The sequence below is a fragment of the Embiotoca jacksoni genome, unplaced genomic scaffold, assembly GCF_022577435.1.
Source record: "Embiotoca jacksoni isolate LCO1_2020_lvr unplaced genomic scaffold, fEmbJac1.0.p SCAF_6, whole genome shotgun sequence".
Classification (NCBI taxonomy): Eukaryota; Metazoa; Chordata; class Actinopteri; family Embiotocidae; genus Embiotoca; species Embiotoca jacksoni.
In genome coordinates, this window is record NW_027185414.1 from 18,665,038 (window position 1) to 18,682,649 (window position 17,612).

General features: G+C 38.7%; 1 protein-coding gene across 3 annotated transcripts in view; it reads left to right on the forward strand.

Annotated features, from left to right (window-relative positions):
* Positions 1 to 8,113: 8,113 nt before the first annotated feature.
* The window catches only part of LOC138212997 (glypican-6-like), a 133,119-nt gene continuing 123,620 nt past the window's right edge, over positions 8,114 to 17,612 (forward strand). For 2 of the 3 annotated variants that reach the window (XM_069173780.1, XM_069173781.1), the window contains exon 1: positions 8,395 to 8,714. In XM_069173780.1, coding sequence (XP_069029881.1) covers positions 8,555 to 8,714 — 160 coding nt within the window. In that variant the 5' untranslated portion in view covers positions 8,395 to 8,554. Of the gene's footprint in view, positions 8,351 to 8,394; positions 8,715 to 17,612 lie in introns of those variants that run through there. The other variant, XM_069173782.1, reaches the window with a different exon arrangement.

Consider the following 17,612-nt stretch of genomic DNA (forward strand, 5'->3'; position numbering starts at 1 on the left):
TTGATCTCACTGAAAACTCACAATGCCTGCCCACTTGTTTCGGCAACCTGACAGCAGTCATGTCAATCAAACCAGACATGCCCTTTCTATTTGGAGCGAGCCCCCAGTGGCCCTCAGTGGTATTGCGATTTTCAGCACTTGTGCAGCTTCACTTCACAGACCCACAGACTACGTGCATTTTTATATTCAGTTAATGGCAAATAACTTGTTTTAAATCTTAAAGAGAATCTTTAATCAGAAAACCTGTATTTTTGTTTATTTTGTCACATAATGTGGAAATAATAAAATACAAATTGTATCATCACCTTAGTCGAGGGGTACATAATGCCAAAGCCAGTAATTTAAGTATTCAATAGTTAATATATCATATTTTAGATTGTATTCTCTTTAACAATGTAGTTCTTTTGTATTTACATCATCAATTGTTAATAACTGATCAAATCACCAGTCGCTACAATCCTGTAGTCCCTGTATTGTTCAAGAAACAGAAACCCAAAGTCTCGTTTTCTATTGTGATGTGCAAAAGCAGCTTTTAGTGAAACCTTCCTGCTTATTAAAGGAGCATGTCTTTCAAACATGCTCATGTTTTCAAAGGATGAGCAGTGCTGATCTTGTATATAAAATCTCTGGAGTACATGCTGGCTTATGTGGCTTAAAATCTCAGCAGCTTCAAATAACATGATATAAAATCGCACCATACACTGAAGTAAGATTAGCCCCACTTTTTATCAACAGGTTCTGTGAAATATGTCACAGGACAACAGGACCACAGGACATAAGCGCATACATTAAGTAACTAATTTTAATCATTACTTTTCGTCCCCAGCAACTTTTAGATCCTTACTAAGCCGTAGGACATCATTAATCAGCTCAAAACAATTTTCATCCCAAGAAAACAACCACCTGAAACTACTTTGAATTATGTATGATGCATAAAAATGGTCCACACTGCAATAATTTGAATAAATTATCAAGGTTTGAATGCATATCAGAGAAAATGAAGTGTTTCTGTTAAGGATTAGTTGAAACAGTCCGGCACTTACATCACACCATGTTAACTTGACACATTTGATTTAAATACAAGTGTAAAATTAAACCAACATTTCCATGAAGTGTTTATGTGAACATTACAATTTTCTGTTGCTCCTTACATTAATTACTATGGTAAAGTTCATGCATCTTGCACTAAGGCCTAATCCAAAACAAATACATTTGTTGAAATAGCAGGTCACGGTCTGCCTGTTTAAACTAATTAATGTCTGTCAACAATAGATTGATGCTATTCTGACATGACCTTTTCCATGTTGTGTGAAAATGATTAAGGACCAGGCATACTGTGATTTAACATTTGAGCCAGCATGTAGTTTATTGATCGTGTCTTCACATCTGAAATCATTAGTCAGTGCAGACTTCTTGGAATATATTTGATTCTCTTTAGATCGCTTTACCTTATTGAGTCTGCTTTACTTTGTATGTGCCAATATGTAAATGCATATTCTGACAGAACCAGACAATTTGCATCAACTTGAGTGCTACTGTGAAGCTGTGACACACATCCACAAACCAGTTTAAAGTTATGTAAAATACATTGGATGTCACAACATTATAAGTTACCATATATTTAACAATAATTATTATTTTATTTTTTTATTGTTTTCATGTTCCAGCACTGTGGCCATAGTTGTACTGTGTTGTGAGAACTATTTGGCTTCTTTGCTTGCTTCATTTCAAAACATGAAACATGGCATGAACCAGTGTATGACCACTACATTTCTTTCTTTTTTTTAAACATCAGAACAGTAAAAATCCCCTGACCTGCAGTGCATAATCAGACACAAGATTGCTGTTGATTTTGCTATGCTTCATGGCTGAATCAAAATCCACCTTCAAGTTATAGAATTGGAATATTTTACGTTTTTTGCTAAACTCCATGTTGTATCCCAGCCAACAATGGATTTCCCCAAATCATTTATAAAAAAAAAAAAAAAACCCAGGCCATTTTTTTATGGTTTAATCTCAGCCTGGCTTTAAAGCTTATGGAAATGGCTGCACAAATAAAATTGTCCTGTCTTGGTTCAACTGTAGAATGCAGGATTACAACTACTGCAATGTTAGAAAATGGTGTAAAACGTCAGCCTGTGTTTCCCAAAGCTGAAGGTGCGGACTAAAGTGTCTTGCTTTGTCTCAACCAACAATCCACAACCAAAATATATTCAGATTATTATCAAAGCAAATTTAAGGGACCAGAAAATATTCCCATTTAAGAAATTGGAATCTGAGAAATCAGCTCGGTCTCATGCTAAAGTGTGTAATACACCCGTCTGTCCACTAGGGGACACAGCGTCAGTGTCGGGTTCTGCCTCACCCTCGGAGAGAAAAGTACACACTTGTAAGACCAGAGGGAGGTCATGTGACAAAAATCATATGATGTCATAGAGAGAGTGATAAAGTCTGAGTAGGTCGGGAATAGTTGGATTGAACAAACACAGGACTTTTACCGGACGGCAGGTGTTGAGTCTGTGAGAGCAAAAGTCAATATAGATTTTGTTTAGTAGTTTTAATAGTGTAACTTTTTCAGCTTATACAATGTACATTAAGTGATTTAGAGACGTATTGTTACTCAAACAAAATGACTTATTTTACCCCAAACTTAAATCTTTTTCTAGCCCTAACCAAGTAGTTCTACTGATCATGTCACATTCAACCCAAACTGTGATCTTTCCCTCAACTTAACCACATCATTTCTGATACCTTTCTTGACACCTTATCATCTGTTGGACTGACGGGTGTATTACACACTTTGGTGTGATATTGGGTGGAGAGTTTTAGCATTTTTTCATGAATAAAATTAGTCAAAACAATAAATCGATTATAAAAATAGCTGGCGATAAATTTTCTGTCCGTCAACCAGGAGCCTGAACTGCGGCTTCATCAGTCTGAAAAGAGTCTGTTTAGGGGATTTGATTTGGATGTCTCAATCATTCTTCCATGTGGAGATATTCTGGGGGACACTGGGGCATGCCGAGGTATATTATATCTGGGATTACAGGGTCTGGCAATGGAGATATCTCCTAGGAAACGCTGGATGAAATGGCTGTGTGAAAGGATGCCAGAGCCACTGTTTGCTGCTTCCTTTAAGACATTCTTGGATGAGTGGAGTACAATAAGAAGATGGATCGTAATGTCATAAGTGATATGATACTGTCAAAGGTTAACAGCTATGCTTAAATGTGTCTGACACTTACACTTGAAAAGAAAATATGGGAGTTCTCAACCCTGCCCTGCTTTGTTTACTTGGATTTTGTTTTCAGTGCAGCCATTAAAAAGCCAAGGTCTTCTGTCTGAAAGAAAGAGTTGTACGTCTTTACAGTTATTGCACATATTTGTCTTAAACATCCATGAATTATACATATATGATTAATTATTCATCTCCCTGCTTGCTGTGCTAATGTGAACAAAGTGACCTTATTCTTCATCTGCTTACAGTATACCTCACATACCAGATATGACATTGCATGTCACACTATTTAACATATTCAATGATTTAAAATTGTAAAGTGCAACTTAACTAGAGGCACCACAGCAAACACTCGTATGCATTTGTGTTGCTTGTTTCCTTGTATACAGCGCATTGTGCTTTTTATTCAACACAATTCTCACTTGTACTGTAAGTTCAAAGAGGAAAAATAACAGCTGTGGGGTGTTTTCCCTGATTTTACTCCCTTTAATTTCTGGCCTTCATGAATGATTAAAACCTTACTTTTCTTGAGATCCATGGAGATCAATCAGTGAATTGTCTGAATCCATCCATTCATGAAGTACAAAGTAATGGCGTCAGTCAGCTGCTTGTCTTCACGGTGACTCGTGCGTAGATCCTCTATCTATTTACTCTGATCGATTGGTCATTCTATCTTTAGCTCTCTCTGTCTGCATGACTGTTTTTCTATGGAGTCAAATTTAAAATAAAACTTTGAAACATTGATATCCTGTGAAAAGGGGAAATCAAATTTCAAACCCTGTTTTGTGACTCAAAAGGGCTCCTGGGTGGTGAAAGCTCAGTTTTCCCTTTGGTCTCTGAGTATGAGTCATGATGAACCCTGTGCTGACTCCTTGTGGCGAGCTATCGATCCACTACCCGGATCACCTCCTGGTCATCATCTCCAGGCCTCATTAGGCTTATTAGCTGAGCAGGGCTATTACGGTGCTGTGCGGATGAAACCAATGGTTACTGTGAAGAACACATTTGATCTGGGACTTTCATGCCCGACTGGCATTGCCCCCCCTAAATAGAATACAACAGATAAGTGAATAGAGCCTCATCACAGAGAAAACATACCGTGGATGATATAAAATATTTCAATGTGGGCTAATTTGGGCAGATAAACAGATAAAAACATCTGATTGTGCTGACATGTTGATCACGAGACCTAAATACCGCTGCTTCAGAACGATAAAGCTTCAGCAGTTTATGTAGACCAGAGGTTTTCATACCATCGCGCACCAACCGCCAGGCGGGAGAGACGTAAGGCACCTACATGTGAAAGGGGAGGGCGCGTACAATTGGAACTTGGTTACTGTAGTTTGGCCTACCGATTTGGCACATTCCCCAACACAACAATTACAGTAGCAGTGACCTTAAAAATTCTTGGCGCCCAGTTGCACCAATTATGGCTAAATCATAGTTCTTGGACTTATGAGTAGCTTTAAAAATGAGGTCCACGCTTCATCCATGCATTTTTTTGAATCAGTGTAACTTGGATTTACTGAAACTATCCTTATCGCAGACGTCCATTATGAACAAACATCTACAATTCTGCTTAGAAAGCAATGAAAAAGACTGACCTTAAACCTCAGCTCACCTAAGAAACATTTTTTTTATAATTTTTATTCAGTATCAAGTAATCTTGTGATATTTACTTGTACATCCATGTGTATACTGCAAAAAGAATTCTGCATACTTTTAATGATGCTAATTTACTACCTAAATGCAAGCAAATATTTTACATTTCCAAAAGCCCCCAAATTATGGGATCTGACGTAGAATATGTATCCATACATTAAAAAAAAAAAAAAAAAAAAAGCCAGTGTGAATGTTTACGCTGCGATAAAAGCTTACCTTTTCACTTTATTCTTGATTTTATTTCCCTTGAATTTATAAATTAATGTAATATGGCATGCTGTATCATTGGGTTACTGTCATTTTGCAAATTTGATTTAATTTTAATTTTATTTTAATTTAGTCATAGTCCCTGAAAAAATACTTTAGATTTAACGTATTAAAAGTCAAACAATCTAGACTAGCTTCCCAAATGGAGGGAATTGAGGAATTAATTTAGTGACAATTGTTCAAAAGAGAAATATAAGTTGCTGAGCCTTTTCTAAATAATCACCACAAGCTTCATTTTCAGTCACTGTTGCTCCTCACAGTCCTCCATAGACAAAAACTAATTTCCCTCTTAATCTTATTAAACAAAGGCTTTGTATAAAAAAAATATGAGGCAAAATTAATTTCATTTTCCATTTCATTTAGATCCCACAAACAACTGAGTCTGTCTTCCTCAGCAGAGCCGAGATAATGTCCAGATCTGACAGAGTAATATCTCCTGGCTGATTCAGGCCCACGGAGATCTTTTGTTCTTGGGGTGTATCTCATATAATTTCCAAACAGTAGTAAATTTTACATTTGATTTGTTCAAGGTTTTTCTCGATATAAAATTTTGCTCGCAGCCAATGGACGTGTCTCCCACGACATTTTAACTCAAAAAAGTTGAGCAAAGTGTGGACCTGACTGTAAAATTATCAGCATGCGTTTTGCTCTTAGATCCTTCATCATGATCCCTCTGGCAGCCCACACATTTGGTGTACATCTTTATGCTTGTATACAGAGAGTAAACCGTATATAAGGAGTGGCATCGGTGGCGCCAGTAATGCATGCAAAGCATTCTGACTGAATCAGCCAATCAGCATTTAGCAGCCACCAGAAAACCACCAAGAAACTTCTGGGTTTTATTTTGGAGTATGGAGACTTGTGGTGGTTTGTAAATCTTTGTGTTGGTGGATTTGAGTAGTTTGATTTAAATAAAATCAGACCATATTGGGGGTGTCAAAGTTCCTGATCAAAGAAGTAGAAGTTCAAAATGATTTTGAATGACTGAATTTTAATACTAAAGTGCCCAGTCAGCCTTTATTGCAGTAATGTGGCATCACGTTATTATCACATCACCAGACTGCAAATTGAAACAATTTTCATTGATCCTTTGGGCTTTCTTTGGGTTGAGTGCAGAGCAGTCGAATTGGACTGAAGGCTGGTGTAACGCACCTTTACTCCAGTATCAACAAAAGCCTAACAAAGCTGGTATATTTAGGAGCACTTGGCGTATTCTGGATTATTTTGACGTTTAACTGCAGAAAGAGAACCAAAGACTCATAGTGTGGATGAAGAAAGTGAATGAAGCTGAATTCACATTAGTTTTATATACATAGCTGAATACTCGTGTCAGGTTTGATTGTTAGGCCCAACTGTAACTGACTAAAGTATTTATGACACCTTACATTTTCTATTCTGGTGGGGAAAAAAAGTGTTATCAAAATATTTTGGGATGCTGTGGTGCTCCGGGGGTCTAAAGAATCAAAATGTTAAAAATTAGATTTTTTTGTTGTTGTTGTTGTTGTTGGTACTGGGGCAGCACTGTCTTTGTACATCCACGAACACTAACCAAGCATTTTGAATCACTTTTCTCACTTTTGATCTCAGTAAAGAACATCCTTCAGTGTCCATAAACCAAACTGATGAGAATCCAAACTATGTTGCTTAGTAAGAGCAAAACATATTGTATGAAGCCCTGAAGGAATGAAGAGGTGATCATTTCCTCATATTCTTATGCTTATCCATCTCTGAAGTCTAGTGTAGCGTTGCGTTCCAGATTTTGTCTTTACTTTTTATAACCCTGAATTATAGTTAATTGCATTTTTACAGTGCATTTTAAAGTTGATTTTAACAAGCCAGCAGTGGCTCCCCAAACCATGAAAACACACAGCGGGAGTGTTTATCCAGGATATTATGATATGCAGTCTACTTTTATACTCTCAAGAGAAAAAAAAAAAATCACTTCATAACGAGAGACATTTCTCATTAGATTTTCTTCATTATGACAGAAAGGCTTTCTCTTCCTCCTTTAACAAAGCTTCCTCATTGTTAAAAGACATTCACTTTGATGCTACAGTGAGATTAGTGAGTCCTGTGCTGCCTGGTATCTGTGGCCAGTGAAGTTAAAATAGGTCAAATCATATTCATAAATATAACACCCACAAACACCTCTGCCTTCAGGAAAGCATAAAGGGTTTGTAAGATAAAGGTGCAGCAAAGTACAAAAAGCCAAATGAGGCTGTGAAGAAGGTTTTTCACACCCCTCAAGCAAACACTTTCGATCTATCAGGGATCTGACTTAAAAAATAACGGCATTAGGTCAAATAAAAATGATTAAAAATAGGGAAAATAGCTCGTAAAGATTAAATATTAAATGAGTGGCGTGGTGCAGGGCAACTTTGAATATTAAATAATGGAAGTGTCTTATTGGAGCATAAATCTGTTTACACAGCCTCATTGTGGTGACTGGAAGCAATAACATAAATCATTACATTTTTACTGGGAGGTTAACCTAGGTTTAGGTTAGAGTCCCTGTCTCCAGGAAATGAATGTAAACCACTGTAAGATCCTCTGAAGTGGTGAAAACACGAATATGTGTGTTTGTAAAAAAAAAAAAAGACTTGGGTGAAAAATATTGACAGCTGCTGAGAAAATGTATTGCTCGTTGTGTTTTAACCGCCTTTATCCTTTTACTCGGCATCATTTAGTTTCAGCAAAAGAAACGGAGCGGTCAGCGGGGCTTCTCGGAGTTTGTGGATTGGTGACATTAAAAGAAAATAACCTTATTTATGTGGTAAACGTGTTGTTCTCCTCCGCCCACACTCCACCTCCACGCAGGTTCCCGCGCCCCCAACATGTGTCTCCACACCAATGTGCTGCGGTGTGCATTACCGAGGATGCATAAAGGCGGAGGACAGCGCGCGCCCCTGGATGCGAGCAGCTGAAGTCGCAGCCACTCCACTCCATGTTTTGCCCTGCCCTTGTGCGCTCTGCTCGCTGTGCAGCGTGCGTCTCCGTTGCATTTCGCTCTCCTCACACTGACATAAACACAGGGCAGCGGTGTGTGCGGGAGAAGTTGTTGGCACACTGAGCACCAGGTAGCTTCTTCACACGGATTTGTTCAAGCTGCGGGCAATCGGACTCTTTCTGGGCTTCTTTTTTTCTTTTCGAGGAGAAGATGAGGTGGACGCACCAGTATCTAAAGTGAGGAGTGATTTTCTTTCTTTCTTTTTTTTTTTTTTTTTTTTTTTTTTTCCTTTTCTTTTTTTTTTTTTTCCTTTTTTTTTTTTACATAAATGAACATCTGACATCGCGCTCTGTGGAGAAACCTTTCAATCAGCCCTTTGGATTGCTTTTATTCTGACGGAGCTCGTGTTTGTCTGTGAAACATTATCAAGGATTTCACTGATGTATGCGATGTGGAGACTGCAAGTCGCCTTCTGTACTCTGTCGGTGCTGTCCCTGTCATCCGGTGGTGAAAGCAAAGCGCGGAGCTGTAGCGAGGTTAGACAAGCTTATAACGCTAAAGGATTCAGCCTCGTCAATGTGCCTCATCAGGAAATATCAGGTAGGCGAAACTGACAAATCATCGCTGCGTGTCCACTCCACGTGTCATGTCTCGTTTCCCCCTCAAATTAAACAATTTGGTAACGAACTATGTGATCCTCCTCAAACCTTTGAGTCCTGTAACATCCTGCTATTCATCCCGTTTTATTCAAATAGACTCCAGCGGGGCTGCATGAAAAGTATGAGCAAATATTTGAACACGTCCCATTTCATGAGACAGACTTTGTCGAGGCATTTGCCTGAACTAAATCCAATGCATGCAATTGTGTTAAAGTGACACTTGATATATATGATTTTTGCTATTTAAAGGTCAGTGATTCTCCCCATTTCCACGTTGCTTAGCAGCAGCCTGCATTTTCATTCATTATCTTCCATTACTAAAACTCTAGATTAAATAATCCACAATACATCTGAAATGATCCATCTCTGCAACAGCATGAGTCATGTTGCTCTGTAAGTTAAAATCACCCAGAAGTATTTGTTAAAATGTTTAATATTTTACATTTTATAGGCCCGTTTGACATTGGTAATAGCACACGAACTTGATTGACACAAATACTGGTAAAATCTACTTGTATCTCTCATCTGTTCCTTTCCTCTTCACCCAGAGGTGACAGTAAAATAAATCTCATTTTAGACCACAGTATGTGATTTACTTGCAATCACCCACATTTGAGATCATTTGAAAATCGAGCTTCTTAAATTGAGACAGTCACAGACTTGACTTTGCAACAGTTGCACCAGAAGATACATTTTAAAACTGTCTGCATACCTGTTGCTCATATTCAACAGAAGATCATGGAGCTTGTTATGTTGGATTTGGCTAAATAGTGAATAGTGTTTACCAGTAGGGGGCTGTATGCACTCAACATGCAATACTCCTTTTGCTGTGGATTTTTTTTTTTTTCGCATTTAGATATTCCTCAAGGCTACAGCTTAGGTTTTAATTCATGCTCTTTGGTACAGCAGAGATATGAGGGTTTATTATCTCTTGTGTAGTGGTAATCACATTTATGGTCAAAGCAAGAAAAGAGATTAGTCAGTCAACATAGTCTGCTTCATGTGAAGGAAGAGGGGAAGCAGAGAGGCCTGAAGTTAATCCTTCCATTGCCTCTTACAGGCAAAATAGAGATAGTGTTTGGTAATTGGCAGTGTCGGGCAGTAATGATCATAGAGCTGCCTTATTTGGTTTTAACATGGTTTTGGCGTGATGGGAATGTGATAGTTTTGTTAGTGATGTGTTTAAGTCTGTGCCAGCGTCTGTATGAGAGGTTCTTTGTGTCAGGATCTCATCTGGTCTTAACTTTTAAGTTAACATGAATTCTTACGAAAGATACTTGAAATGACAAAATTAGAGTTTATATGTTTAGAAAATAAGAGTCTGCATCAGGAAGTGTAGTGAAATCTGAACACGCAAAATGGAAAACTTTGTGTCTGCACCAAGTCTGATCAAGTTGCAGCTTATATTACATTTATCAGTCAAAAGTCAAAAGGGGACGTCTTCAGCAGAATGCTCAAATGAAAATACCAGAAAATGTGCAGAGAATGATTAATGTCCCGAGTCTCTTTCTTAGGCTCGTACATGATACACTTATTAAAACACTGCTGCTCCTTTATTATTATTATTAATTTGATCTGATATGCCAGGGCACAGGAAACTATGGTGGCTTCTGATGATGTTCCTCCTTTTTCATTTTTGTCACCCGGGTTGCAAAGTGCTGGTTTGTGATTGAATGCAGCTTTAAACAGAGGATTCAAAGATGTAAATTAGTGCCAGAATCTCTCTCTTTTTTTTCTCTCTTTTTTTGGCATGAATGAACTCTTATGTGTGAAGAATTGTTATGTCATTGCGCAACATATCTAATAATGACCTATGAACATTGTTTGAACATGTGGTATACATTTACATTATTTGTTCAGTCCCATTTGATTATCCTGAGGCTGAATTTTGGACTTTTATGCAGCTGTTTTTTATTTAGTTTGACAGCTCTTAAAGGAGTAAAAATCATTCGGTCTCCCAGTTTTGACCACAGAATTTTTGTTGGCCTCCACTTACACACTGGACGGTTTCCATTTATTACAATAAGAACTCCGTTTCTGGCTGATACTATTTTGTAAATGATATGAAAATACTTGGACGTTTTTATTTGATTGTGTAGAGTTTTTGGTTTTATTTTATACCGCATGGTGTTCCTCGTCCTTTGAATTTCAGCATGTTAAGTCAAAGACAGAGGTCTTTAGGCTACATTATAGATCAATTTATTTTTGGGTCTGTGATCAAATCCTTATTGCAATTCATGTGCAGTCCATACACTATGTGTAATTGGATTTTGTTGTCTCCAAATAACCTTTGCATAAATACAACAGAGGTTAGATATAGGCCTCAGGAGATGGGATAAAAGAAAGCTCTCAATTATGTCTAATTAGCTATGCTAATACAAACGTGTGGTAGGCTGCGTGAGCGGCGTTAGCACTTATCCCTCCATCCTTTGCTATGTCATGCTACCACTATGCCTCGAGATGCAAAACACACACAGGTTTAATACTTCTGCAGAGGTGGTTACCTCAGGTTGTAAGCCCCCATTTGCATAAGCTAATTATTTTGACAGCTCTCTGCCACTGACAAGCTGAGCTACATTATTGTAAGAGGTGACAAACACAGATGTGTATGAAATATAACAGGATGATTATTGAATCCACACCTTAATGTTGATCAAACATGAAGCTAAATAAATTTAACTTGATCAAATTTGAAGATTTTTAAAACATAAACAAACAGATTTTTTTTTTATTTTTGTTTTGTTTGTGTTTGTTGATTCAATTCTAAATGAGTTGTTGTTTGTTTTCATCCACACGGCTGCTATCAAAAGCAGCGTCTGAATGAGTCCCCTGGGCTCCATGGTCATAAAACCTATCCAGAACATAAAGAACCTGGTAAACCATCAAAGCAGTGTCTTCAAATTGATGTTTCAAGGATTATAGCATGGTGCTAGATCATTTCTTTGTGGCTTTTGATATATTTTTTTATCGAAATCTCTACATTTATAAAAGAAAATCGATTTTGTGCACGCGGATCCATGTAAACTACCCAACTTAGTTTTTTTTTGTGTTTTTTTTCCCCAACGACAGAGTGGCCGAGTTAATAATAAACCTTGACAATCCCAAATGTTACGGTGCTATAAAGCAGAAACATTTGGTAGACAGCATCCTGCTGCGGTCGAGACAGTCAGACTTAACGTGTGCTGTTTTGCCGTGAAGAGATGTAATGCCTGCTCAGCAGTATTAACACTTCTGTCATACTCACTACTTTGCTTGGCAAGTTATCAACATGCATAGTTTTATTGTGGGATTGAAATAGCTGTTTGGCACTCATGCAGACATTAGATAAATTGGCAGAGTTAGTTGACTTGGCTAGAGGTCAACCATATTATCCACTTCATAGATTGAAGTGTGATACTTACTCTTTTTGCTTAAGGACTCCGGAGTGCCTCAGCTGTTGTACAGTACTGGAGTGGTGGGAGGTTGAGGCCAGAGAGAAAAATCTTACTAGCTTTAGTTTTCAAACAGTAAGAGGTCTCTTGGAAGAGAGCCACAATTCTTTGCAAAGAGCAGGTAGCTAGGATGGAGTGCTGGTGCTGAAATACTCTATTGTATGTGGGATGAACCTGAAAAGTGTCTAAAACTGGCTGGTGGACAGCTTCATTAAACTCCATGTTGTTGATGTACTATCCCCCGACTGGTGGGTTCTACAGCAGTCAACCAACAATACAGCTCGCCTGTGAGGCTCATCCTGGTGCTCGTGTGTCAGTCTTTAGTTATAGTGTCATGCACACAGTACTGCTTGATTGTCAGCCCTTTGTTCATAAACACAGCTCTACCAGAAGGCTTCAGTCAGGCCCTGTCACGGAGCTCTTTCTCTGAGGCCTTGCTGTTAATATCAACATCTACTTACACAGAGCAGCTGAGATTCTCATGGGTGGACTCGACTCTTTGCTACGGCTTTCAAACAAAATCGTTCGATGTGCCGCAGCTCCTATTAGAGCAGTGCCCGAGTATTATATTTCCTTTCTCAAGAATAACAATTACCTCCGGGGTTCATGCACAGCAACTTTAAAGAATATTATTTGATTTCTCTTAACGGAACAGTTATTTGTTGTTACAACATCATTTCTCCTCATGTGAATTCCAGATGCTGGAACTCTGTTTATCGCTGCGATCCGTACTTGGCTGCTTGCAGGTTGGAGATGCTTGCAGTTCCTCAATTCTCTTAACGGAACAGTTATTTGTTGTTACAACATCATTTCTCCTCATGTGAATTCCAGATGCTGCAACTCTGTTTATCGCTGCGATCCGTACTTGGCTGCTTGCAGTTCCTCAATTCACTTAAACACAGCCGAGATATCAGGAATCTGCTGTTTGTACTTAAACGGATGTCAGGACCCCTGTGAACCTTCAGTAGGCAGCACAGTTACTTTTGTCAACATTAAATCTTTTCTAACATAAACATCTCTGTAGCACTTAAAATAAACCATCTTATAACATTTATTAACTTCTATTTAAGATTCAGATGAGGTCGCCTCAGATGTACAGAACTAAAAACTGCATCTTAGGCAACCTCATATGAATCTTACAGATGTTAATATAGATAAAAATGAGTGAATAAACAAAATAAATATTTTGCATATATGTATATGATAAAGCAGGGCTATGCACTGTGAAATTACTGTGAAAGAGTCGAAACGCTCCGTCCACAGAACATTGGGCACAGCCTGTATTCTGTGTCTCGTTTTGACTTCCATAAGTTTGTGATGTCACAAACTCTCGCTCATGTCATGCTCATGTCTGCCCTCAGCACGGCTCACTGTCCAACCTTTCATGTAAAAGATAATTCATTTGTAGAGCTGACGAGACACAAGACCAAAGTTGTGGTTGGCCTGGGCTCTAGATTGAAGCTGAAGAGAGAAAATGTACAATGGAGGTGTTTTTTTTTTTTTTTACTTAAAACCACAAAATATCTTCTTATGGAAATCATGACTGCAAATAACATACTGGAAAAGTGTACAATATGGGACTTTCAATTTGTTAAAATTGCAAATGATTGAGTTCATTCCTGAATGAAGGTGTGAATATAATATATCAGTGTACTGTTCCCGAATCCATTGCAATAATCAGCATTTTAGGTTTGAAGCTATGTGGCAGCACTGTACCAGCATGCACTGTCTGTCTCATCATTTCTGTCAGGAATTTTAAATAACACCACAGAAATAGTTGCGACACACTCTATGGTTTAACTTCTGTCATCACATTCCTGCATTGTCACCAAAGTATGTAATCAGCACTCGCTTTGTTCCACTGATCTATTTTTTATTTACTTATGTGTTTGCACACCCAATCACTAAATAATGGAATGACATCAGACCTTTAGAGAAAGTGTGGGAATACTACTGTAAAAGCTCTTACCCAGCACATATCCATATAAAAAAATTCTGCGGGGCATTTTCTTTCTAAGCCCATTAAGATGCTCTTGGCCCTGCCAAATTGGCAATAAGTCTCTTGCCAGCCTGTATACATCTTCAGAGAGAACTGTTAATGAGATGCAAGGGAGATTAGGCTGTGTGTGCGTGTGTGTGCGTGCGTGCGTGTGTGCGTGCGTGCGTGCGTGCGTGCGTGTGTGTGTGTGTGTGTGTGTGTGTGTGTGTGTGTGTTAGTAGCAGTCTAGCCTCCCTTTCCTGGTCTTTCTTTTGCTTTGCATCTCTATTGTGGTAGAAACTGACAAAACGTGTTTTGTTTTTCGTCGGCAAGACAGATTGTGTGGATGGAACATCTGAATGAGTCTGATTGTGAGTCCTCCTGTCGTACTGTTCAGATTTGGTAAATGAGAATGTCTTACAGTTGTCCTGACCCGAGGAATCTGTCAAGCCTCTGCAGGCATTCATGCCTGAAATGCACATGGTCTGCAAGCTTCCTGGAACCTTCCTCAGCACCATGTTTGGTGTTTTCTGAGTAGTGTGAAAAGCCTCCGGCTAGCGTAGGAGCCTGCTATTGCACTTTTTCCAGTTTTCAATCAACTGCTGGCCTAAATCAGTAATGGGGGAGGAGGGGAGTGGGGGGGATTAAGAATCTGTACACTCTCAAGGCTTGAGAGGAACTAGAAAATAAGAAGTTAAAGGAGGGATGTGATTGTATGTCTAGGGATTAGAAGAGAGAGAGCAAAGAAAATAAGCAGTGAAATAAACAAACTTTCCCAGTAATAGTGAGCACATCGGCTCGGAGAGTATCCTTGACTAACCGTGTGTCGACACCATGACTTCAATGCTAGCTGTTTGAGGTGAGACAAGCTCTGGGATACAATGAAGGAGTCAGGTGGAATGTAATCCATCCGAACCTAAGGGATTAGTGATCTGACTTGGTATTTGTGTCGCATCCAAGTATTGCTCCATGCTGCCTTTTACAGTTTTTTTTTTTTTTTTTTGAGGGGGGGGGGGGGGGTGGAAACAGCATTCAACAATGCTTTTCTTGCTTATATATTACTGAAAATAAAATCTCTCCAGAGATAACAGAGGGAAAAATCACGTGGTATTCCTCCACTGGGGAACGTGTTTCCCCTCGGATTTCTCTGTGAGCGGGTGAGAGCGCTGCAGGAATGTTGTTAAGGGAGGTGGGGGTCACATTGTAACATGATTGTCGACATGGGGAAATAGTGGGTGATTATTTGTGATTATAGGGCTGCCTTCATACTAATATCTATGTAGGGGCGACCCTTTGGGTTTATCTAAAGCCATATCAAACATATTGTTAACTGCACAGACGAACACTGATCACTTCTATTATTTTACCGCCCCCTCAGCCAAGTGGGTGTTTATGGTTTTCCTACCAATATTTATTAGAGGACCAATGCATTCGGTTGTGTTTACTTCAAAGGTCTTTCTTTTTGCCCACAGAGCCTTTTTGCCTCTGGAGGCTAGTCTCTGAATAGAAGTCCCGAGCCTGACATCAATGATAGGGCTCAGAGAGATGAGAGGCGCTCTGGGAAAACCCACATGGGTATTATCATATCGAGGTGTCAAGGATGCAAATACATTTCACACTGGGGACTTTTTTGTTTTGTTTTTACGACACGGATAAGTACACATGGCTGAGGTGATTCGCTAAATATGTCACCCCTCAGGGACTGGGAAGTAAACAAGCATTAAGCACAAACAAACATGGTTTGCCAAAATTGTCATGGAAACATCAGATGGTGTCAACAAATGCAGACAAGGATGTCATTGTCGTCACAGACTTGACAATGACACTTGTTGTTAAAGAAACAGACAGTTTCTACCCCTGAAAGGCTTCGGTGGTGGTTGCACCATAGTAAAATCTTGGAGGGGGGTTGATGGATCAAAATCTAGAGTGCAGATAGTCCAGTGTCCAGACATTTTTTTAGTCCAAAGAAAGACCGAGCAGATCATCAATGGCTTACTTTCAGGTCTGTGAACATCATACAGGAAATTGAATATTTTGATACTATGAGACTTTTAAGACTTTTAATTCAGACATAAAAAAGCAGCAATGGAAAACAAGATAAACCTGTTAGGTTAAGTAGGAATGTCTTAGAGTTATAAACAGTAAGGACAGTGATTTTATTTTTGTCAACAAATCCCATATGAAGATCAAATCCAGATTATAGTCCATCCCTCAATATTTTCTGGGTTCTCCAGCATATTTGCGGTCTCTGCCCCCAGCTCATTGTCTCCCATTGAAAACATATTTAAAAAACAGGCCATGTCATTTGCATACATGTGAAATTGACTCAATTAAACTACAGCTTCAACGTTGACAGTAATGACAGAAGATGTCCCACAGTGCAGGGTTGCCTTTTTAAAATTCTCTTAATAATAATAAACTTTATTTGTATAGCACCTTTCATACAAGAAATGCAGTTTAAAGTGCTTCACAGCGAGAAAATTACATACAGTGTTTCACATAAAAACAGATATAAAGGAACGCTTAGAAATATATAAAAGAAATGAGATGCACGAGAACAGATCGAATTAAACACAAATAGAGTTAAAATATAAAATAAGCAATATGTATTTTCTCTGAGAGAACAATGAAGCTCCATAGCGCAGAGGAATAAGGCGTTTTGGCTACAACACAATTCATTGTTGCATGTTTTTGTTTAAAGACATATGTCACTCGACTTACTCTTTAACACTGTTTAGACGTTAATGACTTGCTTAGATTGAGAATTGATTCTGATAGTCTCACTCTATGGTTGTTCTTGCAAGTTATTTTCCTCTCTGCAGGGAAAATAAATGAAATCTGTCCTGTAGACCAAAGAAAAATCTGTGATATTGCCTTGTATTCACCAACCTCGAGTATCAGGTCAATGTCACACTCTGAGCAGCACCCCACCTGGTAAGTGGAACCAACTTCTTGACTGCAGAGATTCAGTTACTGACGCTAATGGTCACCCAGGAACCATACAGCTCATAAACAGCTCACAGCCTAACCAGGCAGTTTTATGTAACTGGAATACAGTCTGCATGTGACATACTGAGAGTCTAGATTGAGACAGTTTTGGTTCAGGTACTTTTGTGCTGTCTTTTGCGAGGTTCAGTGGAGGCTCAGTTTGGGAAATTAAGTGATAAGAAATGAATGGCTTTGTTATCCCAGTGAGCTGCTTGTGTAAAGTTGCTCCAACTCCTTCTATTTCTGATACGAGAGCTATAAATCACTTCTTCACTCTAACATTAGCAAACAGAACAACAGGAAAACATATTCCATCATTATATTCTGAGGCAGCATAATTCCATGTTTTGTAAACCAGTATTTACCTTAAATCATTTCACTTGAGCAGCATAGCTGAAGGCTTAACAAGAGACTCCCAACTGTGTCTCTCAAATGAACAGAT